The sequence below is a fragment of the Megascapheus bottae genome, chromosome 17 (assembly GCF_031878675.1).
Source record: "Megascapheus bottae isolate mThoBot1 chromosome 17, mThoBot2.hap1, whole genome shotgun sequence".
NCBI classification, from domain to species: domain Eukaryota; kingdom Metazoa; phylum Chordata; class Mammalia; order Rodentia; family Geomyidae; genus Megascapheus; species Megascapheus bottae.
Window position 1 is genome coordinate 5,989,141 of NC_143525.1, and position 17,773 is coordinate 6,006,913.

General features: G+C 45.6%; 1 protein-coding gene across 2 annotated transcripts in view; it reads left to right on the forward strand.

Annotated features, from left to right (window-relative positions):
- Nucleotides 1–17,773, forward strand: part of Ntn1 (netrin 1) — a 163,619-nt gene that overhangs the window by 111,657 nt on the left and 34,189 nt on the right. For both annotated transcript variants that reach the window (XM_090349524.1, XM_090349526.1), the window contains exons 4-5: nucleotides 9,864–10,013; nucleotides 12,345–12,398. In XM_090349524.1, the coding sequence (XP_090205650.1) occupies nucleotides 9,864–10,013; nucleotides 12,345–12,398 (204 nt within the window). The remainder of the gene's footprint in view (nucleotides 1–9,863; nucleotides 10,014–12,344; nucleotides 12,399–17,773) is intronic.

A 17,773-nucleotide genomic window follows, 5' to 3' on the forward strand; every position in this document is an offset into this window, starting at 1 on the left:
TTCTCTCCTCGTCATCCTTTCCTCCAGATGTGCAGGGCAGACAGATGGCCTTTCCCTGTGGAAAGGATGGCAGAGGCCCCGCTCACTGTTCCCACTGATCCTGCAAGCGGAGGATGTGCAGTGTTCAGGCGCTAGCGTGGTTGTGGTGGTGGAGATGGATTTAGTCTCTAGTGCTTGCTTTCTGGTAGGAGGTTAAGAGTAACAAAGAAGATGACTGTAGAATATGGTGAGTTAAGCCAGGCGCCCGTGGCTTATGCCTATAATCCGAGGTACTCAAGAAGTTGAGATCTGAGGATCATGGTTCAAAACCAGGCCAGGCAGAAAAGTCCCCATGAGACTCTTACTTCCAATTAACCACTTAAAATCTGGAAGTGGCGCTGGGGTTCAAATGGTAGAGCGCTAGCCTTGAGTACAAAGAGGCTTAGGGACAGTGCCTAGGCCCTGAGTTCAAGCCCCACAAATGACCCCCCCAAAAAAAATATGATGAGTTATATAGAGGAAAGAGACAGAATGGGAGTCACTGAGATAAAGTTGGTGTACAAGGTGGCTGAGAAGGGGCTGTCTGAGGACAAAATGACAAAGTTTTCCTTTTTGGATACTGGTACAAAAACTCAGGGCCTGAGCACTGTCAACTCAAGGTAGGCACTACCACTTGAGTCACATGTCTACTTCTGGATTTTTGGTAGGTTATTTGGCGATAAGAATCCTGCCCAGCTTGGCTTAGAATTGTGATCCTCGGATCTCAGCCTCCCGAGCCAGATATGAGCCAATAAGCAGCAGATGGCAGAATGTTTGAGGTGAGACCCAAGGAGTGAGGAGAAAGCAGGCATGAGGTAGCTAGGGAAGAGCATTCCGGGCAGTCCCAAGGTCAGGAAATAACAAAGGGCTTGGGAAACCCTTGGTTGGGGAAGTGAGGGAACTGTGTAGGGTCAGCTTGTTGGTGTCTAGAAAGGAGGTGGGTCTAAGAGTGCTGGAAGACTTAAATGAGAAGAATGAGGGGTAGGTCTGGATTTCCTTTTTAATTAAACATTTTTTTTCTGTGATATCGGTACAGGGCTTTGAACTTGTAGCTTAGTGCTTGCTAAGCAGGCACTCAACCTCTGAGCCAGACTTCCAGCCCTTTTTTTGCATGATTCATCCCTGCACCCCTTTCCCTCTTCCCCACCCCTTCCCATCTCGTCCTCAACTGCAGTCCACCTATTTGCCATCATGCCCAGCTTATTCCATTGAGATGAGTCTCTCACAAACCTTTTCTGCCTGTGTTGGTAATCTGAATCTCAGTCTCCCATGTGGCTAAGATGATAGCCACCATCACATGACTGGTTATCCTTAAAAGGTTCCTTCTGTAAAACAAGCCATATATAAGGAGAAAAATACTGGCACATCCCATACCCAACAGTGGGTGGAATCCAGAATAGATAAAGAACTCTCAGCTGGGCGCAGTGGCTGTAACCCTAGCTACTTAGGAGGCTGAGATCTGAGGATCAAGGTTCAAAGCCAGCCCAGGCACAAAAGGACCTGAGACTCTTTATCTCCAGTTAACCTCTAGAAAACAGGAAGTGGGACTTGGCTCAAGGGAAGGACAGTAGCCTTGAGCTGAACAACTCAGGAACAGTGCCCAGGCCAACTTCAAGCCCCATGACCCACAAAAAAACCCAAAACAAAACAGCAACAAAAGCAACAACAACAGCCCAACTAAAAGTGGACAAAGTATTTGAATAGACACCTCTTGGATAAATAAGTAGAACTTATACACAATTCCAAGCACTTAGCAGGGATAAGAAATAATTGGAACTATTGATCACTACTGGTGAGAATTCCAAATGGTACAGCCTCATTGGAAAATAACTTAGCAGGCAGGCTCTCCTGATGTGAAACATATTGCCAAATGATCCCACTCACAGGTATTTATCCAAGAGAAATGTAAACCTGTACCAATGTTTAGAACAACATTATTCATAATTGTCCCTAAAGATAAATGATCCAGGTACACTTTGATGGGTAAATAGATAAACAAGGGAGCTGGGATATGAGAGGGCCCAAGGCTGGTGGGCTAAATGGCAGGACAGTCTACTCTGGATTCTGGGGAGCACTCCTAGGGAAAGGGACTTTATTTGGGTACCAAAGTTACTTTGGTAACTTAGTCATGGGAGATCCATTCTCTCCCAGAAATCCAAGGTCAAGGTGCTGGCTAGGTTGACATGTTCTGACTCTGAGAAGGAATGATCTGTTCCAGGCTTCTCTCTGGTATTACAGAGGGCCATCTTCTTCCTGTGTCCTCATGGTCTTTCCTCTATAGCCTAATTCTTCATATAATGACATCAGTCATAGGATTAAGGCCCACTCTAATGATCTGTTTACCTGAATCACATCTGTAAAGACCCTTCATTCAAATCTGTCTCATTCATAGGTATGGAGGTTAGCACTTCAGAGGGAGGGGGATGTGATTCCGCTTCTAACATGAGTTCAGACAGAATCTGTCTTTCAGGACTAGCTGGAGGCATGATGTCTGAATTGAGGATCAGTGCCTTTCAGAGGCGCCCATAACAAGCCCGCTCCCCTCTCCTCCCCAAATGTGTACCCTTGATTGTTTGCCTCTTAAGGCTCCTGTCCAGTCCAAGGCCCCTTGAGCAAAGCTGCTTAGGAGTTGCCAGACTTCCTGACAAAGACTCCAACACGAATTACAGAAAGCCCAGTGTGAGTGGCAGTGGAAGGGTCAGCCTCTGGCCTGCATGCCCAGCTGATAGCATTTGTCAAGCCCTTGGGAACCAGAATAAGAGTTTAGAAGGCACTCAGGTCACCGCTTCATGCCCAGGAAAGCAGGGATCAGCTCCTTCCAGACCAGCTGTGCGAGGGCTCTCAGAAGTCCCTGGGTAGCCTTATTTTCACAGAAAGCCAGTCTCAGCAAGATTTTGGCACAGTGCAGGCAGGTAAGGAGGAATTGAGAGGTATATACAGAAGGTGGCATGCCTTGAAACATGAGCCCTGCCACGCCCAGGGCACTGATGCAGAGCAACGGGGGGGGGGGGGGGTGAAGTCTAAGGGTGCAGGCAGCTACTCTGGTTTCTTTGGGTACACATGGAGACAAAGCCTTAGGTGACCTTATGAGAGGGCAAACTTCCAAGTTTAGCAAGAGCCACCTGTGATCTGGAGAAGAAGACACCAGAGGCACTGGCAGAGGGAGGCCAGGCCCTGTCTCCTGCTGCCCAGCTAAACCTATGTGAGTTCTCTGAATACTCTGTTCCTATCCAGTGACCTACGGCAAGGACAGTCTGGGTCCTCTACTTCAACCCAGAGGTTATGCAGCCTGTGGTGTTTGTGGGAAATCTGATCCTGCTACATTCTCAGGGCCCTGGGCTTCCTTCTCAGCTCACCTTTCCCTTCATGGAAAAACTTTGAGTAGTTTGTTTCCCATGACCAGGTGCTGCCAGCCCAGTGCAGATAAACGGGTGACCTGACGGGGAAGGGATTCACTGACTTCCCTCTGAAAAAAAGTGGATGGTTTCCAGGGAAATAGGGGTCATCAAGCGGGCTTCCTATGGCAGAGGAGGTTCTGTCCATCCCCCTCATCAGAGCCCCCCACAAAGGAAAGGACTTCTGCTCTTCTGCTCATGTCCCTGGCTCACTCCATCTTGTTGTATGTGTGTGTGCACGCGCGCATGTGTGTGAGTGTGTGTGTGTGTGAGAGAGAGAGGGGGGGGGAGGGAGAGAGAGGTGGGATGGAAAAAGTGTAGAGGGGGGGAATGTATGTTTATTTCTGGGTAACTAAATGTGTGTATCTGTGTGTGTGTGTGTGTGAGTGCAGGGCCACAGCAGCATCTCTGTGACCTCTTTTCTAAAGGTTGTCCCTGCGGCTCCCATGGGCTCAGACTCTTGACCTTTGATAGCCAGATTCTCTTTTTCTCATCAGTAGAGAAACTCATCTTGGGTGTGTTGCCATACAGCAATTCTTTCCCCCACATCTTGAAACCCTTCTCACAGGGGCTGCAATTTGGGTCATCCCTGTGCCCCTATTTCTGATTTTAGTTATGATCAGTCTTTGGGGACAGTTTGGCACCATCAAGAATGAGCAGATATGGCTTAGTGGTGGAGTGCTTGCCTAGAATTCATGAGGTCCTGGGTTCAAATCCTTAGTACCACATACATAAAAATAAAAAATAATACGAATCCAGGTGCCAGTGGCTCATACCTGTCATCCTAGCTACTCAGGAAGCTGAGATCTGAATACTATAGTTCAAAGCCAGCCTGGGCAGGAAAGTCTGTGAGACTCTTTTCCAATAAACTACTCAGAGAAAGCCAGAAGTGGCACTGTGGCTCAATTAGTAGAACACAAGCCTTGAGCAAAAGAAGTTCAGGGGCAGTGCTCAGTCTATGAGTTCAAGCTCCAGGACTGGCGAAAAAAAGTGTGATGCTGACTGTATCATGTGGTTTGCAACAGACCAGAGCAAACCTCTGAAAGAAAAAAATACAGAGGGAGAGTGAGGAGCCTGGGCATCTCCCCAGTGCACCAGGGCCTTCCCATCGCCACATGATCTCATTTGTCCTGTGACTTCCTTGCCCATCTGTGGTCTTGTCCTACTGTCAGTACACAGGTTTGCCAGGGATATTGTGGGAACCAGAGGAGGTAATGTGCCTGAGATAGATATGTTTAGGGGATCTGCAGAAGGCTGGGTGGGTGTGCACTGCAGTGGACAGAGCCACCTGATGATGGCCACACTATCCCCTGGTAAGGTGCCTGAATGACATTTGGAACACAGAGGGGTCTCTTCCTATAACACTGATTTGCAGGTGTGGAAGCCTGCTGCCTCAGTTTAGACCAGATACATGGGTTGGATTCTTTGTGGAATCCTGGGAGGAAGCTTTGCAAAGCCAGCAGTTCACTTCTCTAATTAAAGCGGATGGACCTTGAGGAAGAGCCTATTGTCCCCAGCAGACGTGGAGCTGCCTGCCACGCCGATGGCCCTCTGCTCCAGCAGACCTCAGTTGGCACTTGGCCCCTCCCTATAGTGTTCCAGTCCAGGCATTTGAGCTCACCAGCTGTGCAGGGCAGGGTGAGAACAATGCATAGTCCTCCTGCCTCTACCCGGAGCCTGTGCTGGGCCAGTTCCTGCCAAGATTACAATGACCTGGGCTAAAGGTGGTGCCGGGGTGTGAGTTGGCTCAGAACCTTTTGGGACTGAGAAACCTTTTATGACCTTCCTCCAGCCAAGTTCAAAGATCCAGAAGTTACTGGCACACAGCTGTGTTCCATCCGCACCCAAGGGAGAAGGTCTTGGCATGAATTTTAGCATTACCAGCAGACTTGCAGAGCAGGCCAAGGGAGCTCTTAGAGTTGCCATCCACTGTAAGGGCTGGATTGTGGGATCCTGGGCCTTCATTGTCATTCACCTGGCCAAATTAAAGATGTGGCCATGTGCGATCACCATTCCCATCATGGGAATGGGCTTTGGAAGCCACTGAGAAGAATCAGGAGACCCCTCCAGCTATCATATCCTCATTGTCATCCTCAGCACATTCCCTCTGGTGCTCAGGCTCATCACTGGCTTAAAAAAACAGCCTACCATTGGTTGTGAACTTGAATTGAGTCTAGCTAGAAGACAATGTCCTCACAAAAGGCATTCTCTTGTGAGGGGCAAGACTGAAACACTCCATCACTTCCCACAGATCCCGGGCTTGCTCTCCAGCCTGATGCTCATCCAAGGCTGAACTCTCACTCCAGTGCTTCCAGAAGCCCCTACATGTCTAGGATAACTGTGGTGAACAATAGCTCACATTTTGTTTTGCTTTTTCTTTCCCTCCCTCCTTATTCTATATCTTCTCTCTGGACTTTCCTCAGGAGAGGCTGCATTTTCATATCGGACTCATGCTATTGTGCAGAGCTGTGCTTGCTCAGAAATTCTGCTATAGCTCATTGATAATGTCTGTTCTCATGTAGTTTCTTGGCTATTCTGCAGAAACATAAAATCAGCTTGTAGCATGAGTAGAAATGTCTGAAGGATGCCTTGCCATACCCCAGGCATACGCTCTCTGGGTTTTCTCAGGACAAGGAGATAAACAGAACATCGTCTCTTGTCCTCTCTTTACACTATGAGCTCATGGATGCTCCCTTCCTTCTAGAGTGGCTATTCTTGCCCAGAGGCTCATGGTTTGGGGGGACATGTCCCCCAAAGTCCTTACTGCTTCCTTGCTAGAAATGGGTCTTTTGGACACAGCTGCACAGAATGTAGCATGATGGGTGCACCACCCAGCTCTCATTCTTTTTTTTCATGTATTTTTATTATAATTAATAGAAGGTTTACATTGTATTCACCTGATAGAAGATGCATTATTTCACATACATTGATACCCTTTCTCATGTCTTGGTCCCCATTTCTCTCTCTCCACCCCTGTCCCTCATCTTGTTTTCCCCCATTCCCTATCCAATTTCAAATAACCAAATACGCATATATACAATATATCAGATAACAAGGTAAAATACAGTAACAATATGAGATAACCAAGGGACAGCAAAAGAGATGAGAGATAACATAGTACATTAAGGACAACAATCACTCATTATATGGCTTTTGTTTCCATATCTTGGTGGTCCTTTCATTTAGTGTCATACTATATGGCCTTATATATCTAGGTTTCGCTCTATTGTAAATCTCTGCTAGGAGAGCCCAAGGTTTCTACTGATTATGATAAATGAGGGAAACCATTGAACCCATGTTCCTTTGAGTCTGGCTTACTTTACTTAATACGATTTTTTTCTAAGTCTTTCCATTTCCTTACAAATGGGGCAATGTCGTTCTTTCTGACAGCAGCATAGAATACCATTGTGTATAAATACCATATCTTGGTGATCCACTCATCAACTGAGGGACATCTGGGTTGGTTCCATATCTTTGCTATGATAAATAGTGCTGCAGTGGACATCGTTGTGCTAGTGGATTTAGTATGTCCTTGTTTCTGGATGATTGAGTAAATGCCAAGTAGTGGAATTGCTGGATCATAGGGGAGCTCTATGTTTAGTCTTTTGAGGAATTGCCATACTGCTTTCCATAGTGGTTGAAGGAGTTTGCACTCCCACCAACAGTGTAGTAGTAATCCCTCCTGGCCACATCCCCTCCAGCATCTGTTGTTTTTAGATTTCTTGATCCTGGCCATTCTACCTGGAATGAGGTGGAATCTTAGAGTTGTTTTAATTTGCATTTGTTTTATGGCCAGAGATGTCGATCATTTCTTCATGTGTCTATATGCCATTCTTAGTTCTTCAGAGAAGACTCTCTTTAAGTCTTTGGCCCATCTTGTAGTGGGATGGTTGTTTCTTTGGAGATTAGTTTTGGAGTGATTCAATTTTTTGAGCTGTTGATATATTTTAGATATGAGGCCTTTGTCCATTGTATGGTTAGTGAAGATCTTCTCCCACTCTGTAGGCTTTCTAGTTAATTTGCTAGCTATATCCTTTGCCATACAGAAGCTCTGCAGTTTAATGCAGTCCCACATATCCAGACTTTCTCTGATTTGTTGTGTTTCTGGGTCCTTATTAAAGTTACAACCTGGGCCAAAGAGACCTAGTGTATCTCCTATTTCTTCTTGTAAAGTTTTCAGTGTATCTGCTTTTACCTCAAGGTCTTTGATCCATTTGGAGTTAATCCTAGTACAGGGTGACAAAGAAGGATCCAACTTTAGTTTTCTGCAGGTGCTTAACCAGTTCTGCCAGCACCACTTGTTGAAGAGGCTGTCTTTCCTCCCTTCTATTTTTTGGGCTTCCTTATCAAAGATTAGATGGCCATAGGTCTGTGGTTTAATATCTGGGTCCTCAGTTCTATTCCATTGATCTTCGGGCCTGTTCTTGTGCCAGTACCAAGCTGTTTTGGTCACTATAGCTTTGTAATAGAATCTAAAGTTTGGTATTGAAATTCCTCCTGGGTTGTTCTTTCTGCTAAGAATTGTTTTTGCTGTATGGGGTCTTTTATTGTTCCGTATGAAATTTTGGATTGCCTCTTCTATTTTTTTTAAAGAATGACATTGAGGTATTGATGGGTATTGCGTTGAATTTGTAGCTAGCCCTGGGCAAGATTGCCATTTTCACGATGTTAATTCTTCCAATCCAGGAGCATGGGAGGTTTTTCCATTTCCTCAGTTCTGCTTTAATTTCCTTTTTCAGGGTTTTAAAGTTTTCATCAAAAAGGTCCTTTACATTCTTAGTTAATTCCTAGGTACTTTATTTTCTTTGAAGCTACTACAAAAGGAGTTGCTTTCCTGATTGTTGCCTCATTCCTCTCATTGTTGGCATGTAGGAAGGCAGTATATTTTTGAGGATTAATTTTATACCCTGCTACCTTGCCAAAGTTTTGAATCAGCTCAAGCAGCTTGGGAGTGGAGTCTATAGGGTTCTTTAAGTACAGAATCATGTCATCGGCAAAGAGGGAAAGTTTCACTTCCTCATTTCCTATTTGGATCCTCTTTATGCTTCTTGCCTTATTGCTCTGGCTAGGAATTCTAAAACTATGTTAAAAAGAAGTGGAGAGAGTGGGCATCCTTGTGTCATTCCTGATTTTAGAGGAAATGGCTTTAGCTTTTTGCCATTAAATATAATGCTAGCTGTGGGTTTGTCATATACCGCCTTTATTATACTGAGGAATGTTCTGTGGATTCCTAGTTTCTCTAGAGCTTTTAGCATAAAGGGGTGTTGGATCTTGTCAAATGCCTTTCTGCATCTATTGAGACAATCATGTGATTCTTCTCTTTGCTCCTGTTGATGTGTTGAATTATAATAATTGATTTGCGTATATTGAACAAGCTTTGCATCCCTGTGATGAATCCTGTTTGATCATAGTGTATATTTTTTGATGAGTTTCTGAAGACAGTTGGCCAGTATTTTGTTGAGAAGTTTTGCGTCAATATTCATCAAAGAAATGGGTCTGTAGTTCTCTTTCTTTGATGAATCTCTGTCTGGTTTAAGATGAGGGTTATAGTGGCTTCGTAGAATGAGTTTGGCAAAGAGCCTTCATTTTCAATTTGTTGAAGAGCTTGAGCCAGCTCTCGTTTTTATCAAATCAGGAGGAGAATGTCATGTCTCATCTGTGCAGTAACCTAAAACCCAGGTGTGTAGCTTTACCTCTCCACTTGGCTGTCTTCTTTCCTGTGAATTCTCAGCAGGTGCCTGTACCTATCTGTTCCTTGTACAGTGCTGTGTACATGGTATGGGTTTATGACACAGAAGCCTGAACCATAGACCCCTGGTTACCAAACAGGTAGGGGCCTCCTCTCTGTATCTCCATGTGACCTGCAGACTCCTGGGCTTCATCAGGCTCCATACGTTGCATTACCACCAGGAGATCCACAAAGAATCTGGGGCTTGAGAGCAGGCCAAGAGAAGAAGGGGAAAACACATAGACTTATTAAAGGAAAGTACAACTCCAAATTCTCACTCTACCACCACTACTAATGTATGATCTCTAGGCTCTGCCTTCTTGAAATCAGATTTATCTTCATCTTTTTTTTTCTGTGTTGGGGAATCCAATGCAGTGCCTCGCACATGCTAAGCTTGAGTTCTACCTCTCAGCCAGGCCTGCGTGCAAGCTATCCTCTTGGACCTTGGAAGCCTTCCGGCATCCCTCCCTTGCTGCCAAAGAAGCCCTTTAAGGATCCATTTGATTTTTTCTTCAAAAAAGATCCATTTGTCTTTTCTTCCTCATTTCCAGATAGCCAGTCAGGAAGCTTCTGAAACCTGTGGACTTGGCCAAACTCCCCCTCTCACAAGTTCTGCTCCCCCTGTCTCTTTTCTTCTCCTGTGATGGGGTCCATGGGACACCACCGAGTGGGAAGGGTCCCATCTCCTTGTCCTTGACCCTCTTGTTTCTTGTTCTCCACAGCCTGTGATTGTCATCCTGTGGGTGCTGCTGGCAAGACTTGCAACCAAACCACTGGCCAGTGTCCCTGCAAGGACGGCGTGACCGGCATCACCTGCAATCGCTGCGCCAAAGGCTATCAGCAGAGCCGCTCTCCCATCGCCCCCTGTATCAGTACGTGCAGTTCTGTGGGTGGGAGGAGCTTGTGGCCTGGTTGGCATCTTTGCACTCAGTACTTAGTTTTCTGTGAGTCCCCTGGGGAGGACACCCCCCCCCCAAGCCTGGTTCTTGCAGATGTAATTGGGTGCTTGGCTGATTCAGCCTATCTGTAGCCCATAGTCCTGACTTCTGGGTGGGGAGAAAGCCCCATTCCCCAGTATGAGCCCCTTCTCAAAAATTGATTCCAGAATTGGGGGGCAGGTTGATGTTGCAAACCATTATTTCCTCTGACTAGGTAGAGTGATATCAGAAAAGACTGAAAGCTCAGGACCCTTCAGAGGAACTTGCCAGGGCTCTGTGCATGGTGCCCATGGTCCTGTGAAGGATTAATAGCAGTCTTGGGAGGTGTCCGAGGTTGGTGTTAGATCACTTGTTCATTCCTGAATTGCTGGAACATGGAGAGAGAGGGTGAGCGGGATGGCAGGGGTCACTTAAAGGCTGATATTTGGCATGTAGTAGTCAGGTTGGTATTGAGAGCAGAGAATTAGCTCTAGCTAGGGAGCTCCATATAGGAGCTGGCTCAGCCTTAGCCTATCCTCAGCTGTGTTGAATCCTTGAGTGGGGCTGACAAAGCCAAGAAAGGAGGGCAGGAGATGGAACAAATTCCAGCAAACAGGGCAGAATCCAAGGAACAAATTTGGGTTCTCTAGAGAACAAGGTTGGCAAACTGGCCCATGAAGCTGACTTATTGCCTTCTTTTATGTGGCTCGGTGGTTTGTACCCTTTTTTGTTTAATGGGTGAGACAAAAATCAAAGCAAGCCGGGAACAGTGGCTCACTCCTGTAATCCTAGCTACTTAGGAAGCTGAGATCTGAAGATCCACAGTTCAAAGCCAGCCCAGACACTAAAGACTGTGAGACTCTTCTCTCCAATTAATCACTAGAAAAGGGGAAGTGGGGCTCTGGCACAAGGGATAGGGCAGTAACCTTGAGCTGAAGAGCTCAGGTACAGCACCCAGGCCCAGAGTTCAAGCCATACACACACATTCTCTTTGACTTTTTTTTTGTGGGTCTTAGGGCTTGAACTCTTGGCCTTAACACTGTCCCTGACCTCTTCAGCTCAAGGCTACCATCCTACCCCTTGAGCCACAGCGCCACTGTTGGGTTTTCTAGTGATTAAATTGGAAATAAGAGTCTCACAGACTTTTTAGTGCCTGAGCTGGCTTTGAACTGAGATCCTCAGATCTCAGCCTCCTGAGTAGCTAGATAACAGCCGTGAGCCATAGCTCCTGGTGAGAACAATATTTTATGATGCATACAAAGTCATGTAAAACTGGGCACCAGTGGTTCATGCCTGTTCTCCTAGACACTCATGAGGCTGAGATCTGAAGATTGTAGATTCAAGCCAGCTCAGGCACTAAAGTCTGTGAGACTTACTACCAGTACCACCAAAAAGCCAGAAGCAGAGTTGTCCCTCAAGTGGTAGAGTGCTGTCCTTGAGCAGAAAAGCTAATAGACAATGCCTAGGTCCTGATTTCAAGCCCTAGGACCACCCTCCCTCAAAAAAGGTCACATGAAATTCAAACATCAATGTTTACAGTAAGGTTTTATTGTAATACAGCCACACCCTTTATTGACGGATTCTGTCTGTCTTCAGCAGAACTGAAGAGCTTCAGTAGAGTTCGTAAATCCCACAGAGCCTGCCCTTCTCGTTTTTTTTTTTTTTTTTTTTTTTTTTTTGTAAATTTGCTTTTTATAGGTCCTTTACTTGGCAATCTCATGCTAGTTTATCTGCTGAGAAAAAGTCTTAGTTTATGAGATTGGAGCCCCTGGAACCATAGTCAAGGCCACATATCCTTCTCTGCCTTATAGGCAGGTTCCTAGCACCTGGCAAGCCATTCCTTGCTGCAAGAGCCTGCTCCCTCTGCCCCCATGTGTTGAGGTTACAGGTGGGCAGAGCCCAGGTAGCCATGTCAGGATGGGAAGAGAGCCTGGGCAGTCCCTCTCCCCTGTCCCTGGATGAGCTGAGTGGATTACATTAAGGTAGTAGAACTGAGAGGGAGGCACATGACACCCCTCTGGGCTGCCAGCTCAGCTCTCTCCTGTTCCTCCCTATCCCATCCCTCCTTCACACTAGGGAGCTGTGATATCCCTGGCCCATACATGAAGGGACAGGAGAGCAAGGAGAATAAGATGTTACTGGCTTTCTTTTTCTCCCTGACTTTCCCTAAACTGAGGGAAACATCTCAGGAAAGGTTGAGAAGAGTCTCTGCTAAGCTCATTTGTCTTTCCAAGGTCAAAAATAATGTTTTCTTTGTTTTCTCTTCCTCCCTGTCCTGAACCCCAGAGATCCCTGTAGCACCACCAACTACTGCAGCCACCAGCATGGAGGAACCGGAAGGTAAGCTGCTGTCTTTGTGTCTTCTCAATTGACACTTTAGCTCTGTAGTAGGGGGTAGGGCAGGGAGGGAGAAGAGGGACTAGGAGTGTAGACTCTCCCGTGGCCTATATCTCAGCTCTACTAGTTGTGGCTAGCAGCCTCACTCCCTGGGCTATGCTGAAGAGAATGGAGCCACAGGTGACTTTCTTGGACCTCCCTCCTACAAACAAAATAGTGGATATTTGGTGCCAAAGACCAAGTCTCCAAAGGCCAGGACTGCACCGCTCCTTCCTGGGCCTTCTGGGGAGGAAGAGGCAGGGTGCTGAGGCTGGGGAATGGGTAACTGGTCACAGAGCTCTCAGTTCCTGTGAGATGAGGTGTGGAGATAGTCCTGTCCTCACACTCTTTTACCCTAATTGTTTCATTAGGATTCCCCCTCCATCAGCATTGCTTGTGACATGGTCACCAGTAGTTACCACAGCTGGGTTCATATCATGTTACTGTTGGTGTAGACGCTATGAAGTGGGGTTTTTTTTGGGGGGGGGGCATCCTGGGGCTTGAACTCAGAGTGTGGGAGATGTTCCTGAGATCTTTTTAATTCTGTGGAGCTAGGGATTGTTTCCTGAGCCATATGTATGTATTCTTCCACTATGCCATACCCCCAGGTTGAGGACTTCTCCAACAATTCTAAACACCTGCAGCATCCTCTTTGGAAATGTATTGCTTGTAATTGAGTAGTCTTAGGTTGTTTAATTGACTTTTTTTTATTGTCGGTCATGGGACTTGAACTCTGGGCCTGGGCATTGTCCCTGAGCTGTTCAGCTCACAGCTACCATCCTACACCTTGAGTCATATCCCTACTTCTGGTTTTCTGGCAGTTAATTACAGATCAGAGTCTCACAGACTTCAGTGCCCAGGCTCGCTTTGATCCGTGATCCTCAGGTCTCAGCTTCCTGAGTAGCTAGGATTACAGGCGTGAGCCACCACGCCTGGCTTTTAATTGACTTTTCTAACTCTTATTTGGGGGCTATTTATTTTCTTTATTCCAGACCTTGGCAAATAAGATTTAAGCTGAAGCAAGCAGTAAATAAACATTCTTAGCAAGTACTTTCCTCACAGAAGGGCTGGGCGAGCTGGTTTGGGGCTTGGAGAGGCTTGAAGCTTTGGCCAGACATTTGCTGACCTGCCCTGGTGGCCTCCGGAAAGCCCCAGCCACCCCTTGGCTCTGAGCTGGGCCATGGGGTTTACCACCACAGACAGACCTGCCCAGCCTTGTTGCATGGGCTGAGATGCTTTGGGCTAGAGGCCAGGAGCTCCCTTCTGTAGGAAGTGAGGGGTCTGGGTTCTACATACCTCTAAACCTGTTAGCTCTTTGCAGTGTTTGAGTGGCAGAGGCCCCTGAGTGAGGCTGCCTGAGAAAGCTTATTTATTTTGCCTGTGTAACAGAAGAAAGAATAAGCCAAGAATGTGTTCTGAAAGCTGGGGGACATAACCTCACCCTGAACTCATCTTCTTGAAGGGCCTGCAGGGAGTGTTCTTTACCTGCTCCCTCACATAGTTGGTGAGCTGTCAGGGCAGGATGACCAGGAACACGGTGCCATAGGAGGTCTGTGGCAAAGAAAGCCAGGAGGGACACCTCCCCCATACACTCAAAAAGGATGTGGTACCCAAGGCTTCCTGACAGGCATCAGCTGATTGTGGAGGTCACTTGGCTCAATGGGAGGAGCTTGGTTAGTATGGCAGCCTTTCCTACTTGAAGAATGAAGGGATGGGACCGGGGCACCCCAGCATGGCTCTGAGGCAGGAGCTATCTTCTGCTAGGGCTTCTTCCTATGTACCTGCTTGCTTGCCTACCATAACCCCTTCTACTTCTGACAGATAACACTATCTAGGGATTTTCCCCAGGATGCCCATGGGCTGATTTGTAGCCAGGCTTGCATCCTTCATGCTCCTCTGTGCCCTAAGGGTTGAGTTGGGAAGAGATGAGCAGGTTGGCATTCAGAGCCCATGTGAGCCCTACCTCACCAGCCCCAATCTCCGGGCTCCAAGCCAAATTTCTACCCATGCAGTGGGCCTTCTCTGCAGTGGGCACAGAACTGGGGAGAAAGGAAGGGCCACCCTGGCTGGTTAGTTGTTGCTTTTTTGTCGGCCTCTTCTGCTTGAAGAACACAGATGCCTTGGAGCAAAAGTTGTACCTGGGGTTGAGGTACAAAGACAACAGCCTCCTGGGCTCCCTGGCCTCCCATCAGGGGTCCTGGGCCCTTACTCCCAGCCTGTCTCATTGTGCTCTCCCTGTTTGATTTCATTAACTGTTCCCCTGGCCTCAGTCTGAGGATACTTTCCACAGGTGCCAGCAGCCCTTTGGGAGAGTCTAGAGAGAGAACTGGGGGGCCAGGCACCAGACCTGCAGCAGCAAGAACTCAACCAGGGCCAGTAGTTGTGTTTTGGGGAAGGGGGCGACCTTAGCATTCTTTTCTGTTGGCTTCTTAACACACCCAGAAGAAAGTGGGACCATATAGACTTGCCACCTGGGTAGCGAGACTTGTTCCATCTCTGAAGATGGGGAGCATGTTAGTGAGAAATGGGAGCATGCCTGTAAGACTGGAAAAAAAAGTGAAGTATCGGAGAGAAGAGGAGGTACTAACATTGGGAACAGGTTTTGCTTGAATTCTGGTGGTGCTTTGGGAAACAATAATAGTCCCACTTCAGTGTTATTTTGGGGGTTCATTAAAGTGACTCACATAAAGACTTGGATTAAGTGGTAACCTGCACATGACAGGTTGAACATAGCCCAATGTCTGTAGGTTCTCTGTCCAGCCTGGGAGGGTATCTGGCCTATAGCAGTTGGTCATTGAAGGCATTGTTTTAATATTTATGGAAGATAATTTTAATTAGAGTAGTAATAAAAATGGCAAACATAGAAATAAATGTTTATATATAATACATATGAATATGTATATGTAATGTACATAAGTATATATAGTATATAATGTATGTGAAAAGGACAAGATTTTTCCAAAGGACACTAAGAGCAGAGAAAACAGCTTTGTCATATTTTAGCCAGGAAGGACTCCCATTTTTTTTGTTGTTAAAATGTCAGTTCTCTCAGAAATAACCTATACATTTAGCAAAATTCCTGGCCAAAAGCACAGTATAGTAGGACAGGAATCTAAAGTTTAGCTATAAAAATAAATGTGCAAAAATGGACAAGAATATTTTTTGACGATGACTAAAGAAGGATGATTAGCCATAGCAGATTTTTTTTTAATATTCTGAACAGGATATTGAAATGAATGTGGTACTGTCGTGGGAGGAGAAAGATCATCAAAGCTGAGCATAAAGCCCAGAAAGAGGAGCTTACTGTATATATGGTCAGAGAGGAAAATGGAAAAGCAGGCAACAAATGTGGCTGGGAAAACTGGTTCTTTAAAAATGACAAAGAGTGGAGTGCCAGTGGCTATGCCTGTAATTCTAGCTATTCAGGAGGCTGAGATCTGGGGAATCACAGTTCAAAGCCAGCCCGGGCAGGAAAGTCCATGAGAGTCTTATCTCCAGGCAATCACAGAAAAAGCCTGCAGTAATGCTGTGGCTCAAATGGTAGAGCACTAGCCTTAAGCAAAAAGAGCCTAGAGACAGCACGTAGGCCCAGACTCAAGACCAAGGACTGGCAAAATAAATTTAAAAATAACAAAATTAGATTTCTTCTTTGGGCTGTGTATCATTAATGGGTTAAAAGGTTATAGATATCTAATGAATCTTTTAAAGTTCTACTGTAGCATACATATGATATCAAAACATGATAATATATTAGTATCACATCAATATCATTATATATGTAACCAAAAGGAGAAGAAAGCTTTCCAGATTTGATTTGAAAAGTAGAAATAACAAAGGGAAATTTCTGCTATAAGCAGAAAATGAGAGAAAGATTTTAATATAAAGAGTTTGAAGAAAGTAAACTAGAAGGGCTAGGAATATGGCTTAGAGTGCTTGCCTAGCATGCATGAAGCCTTGCGTTTGATTCCTCAGTACCACATAAACAGCTGGAAGTGGTGCTGTGTGGCCCAAGTGGTAGAGCACTAGCCTTGAGCACAGGGAATCAGGTACAGAGCCCAGGCCCTGAGTTCAAGTCACAGGACAGGCCAAAAAAAAAAAAAGAAAAGAAAAACTAGAAATTCAGAGAAGTTATAAAAATGCAATGAGTTTATGAAGAATATATCTACTGTTAATTATAAACTAACATCAACAAAAATACTATCTTAAAAACCTGAGTTTGACAGTTTTCAGAAAATAAAAAAGAGATTTCCAGTGATGAAAAGGATTGAGGATACAGGCACTTACCCAGTCTGGTACTGAGAGAGATGCTTGGTGCCTTCTCTGCATGGAAAGTATTACATAGTCAGAAATACCTGTGGTTCCATTGGTTCATTTCTAGGAATTTAGTCCATGGAAACAAAGGATGTTTATAATAATTCCCAAGGGAAGCAGCCTATGGGTTTTTCTTATTATCAGAGTTAATAAGGGTGTAGTCACATAATTGTATCACAGAATATGTAAGTGGAAAGATACAGTGTGTCACCAAGCCATCAAGACAGTTTGCAACAGATCACACATGGAGGGTAAACTTGGACTGGTGCAAAGACTGGCTTACAGAGAGCATTTGTGTTCTGTCTATATATTTCAGTGTCTCAACCAGGGGGTATTCTGTCCCTCGGGGAACATCTGGCACTGTCTGGAGATGTTTTCAGTTGTCACGACTAGGGCACATGTGCCACAGGCATCTGGTGGGTGGAGGCCAGAAATGTTGTCAGACATCCTGTACTTCATGGGGTAGCCCCAACAACAAAGTTAGTCACCCACCCCCAAAGGAAGAACTGCGAACCTCTGGAGTACTTACAGTGGCTGAAACCCATGTGTTCTCTCAGGAAGCCTTGAGAGATGCTGCAGCATTTCTGGATGGACCCTGTCAGTGGCTCTCTACGTCACATGGCTGTGAGGGTAGCCGAGGAATAAAAAGGCCGTGTGTCTTCCAGTACAGCTCTATTTAGCTATTCTTTTGCCTATCCCTCTTCCCATGGTAAAATTTAGCTCATCCTAAAATGAAAGTGATCCCACATTTTGAGCTTGACTGCAAATTTTAGTATGTTTTCAATTAGTGCATGAGTAAACGTATTGTTAAACTTTTTATTACGAGAAAGTTCAGAGAAATAGCAAGAACAGAGTTGTGAACAACGTTCTTTTTTCTCCTTTTATGAGCATTCATTCCATATATGGAAAGGGTTTTATTGTGACATTTCTACACATGTCAGCAGGTTTTGTTGTTCTGTTTTTGTTTTCATACTTGCAAATTACTGAGTAATGTTCTTTTTTCTTTTTTGTTCTCTTTTTGGTATTGG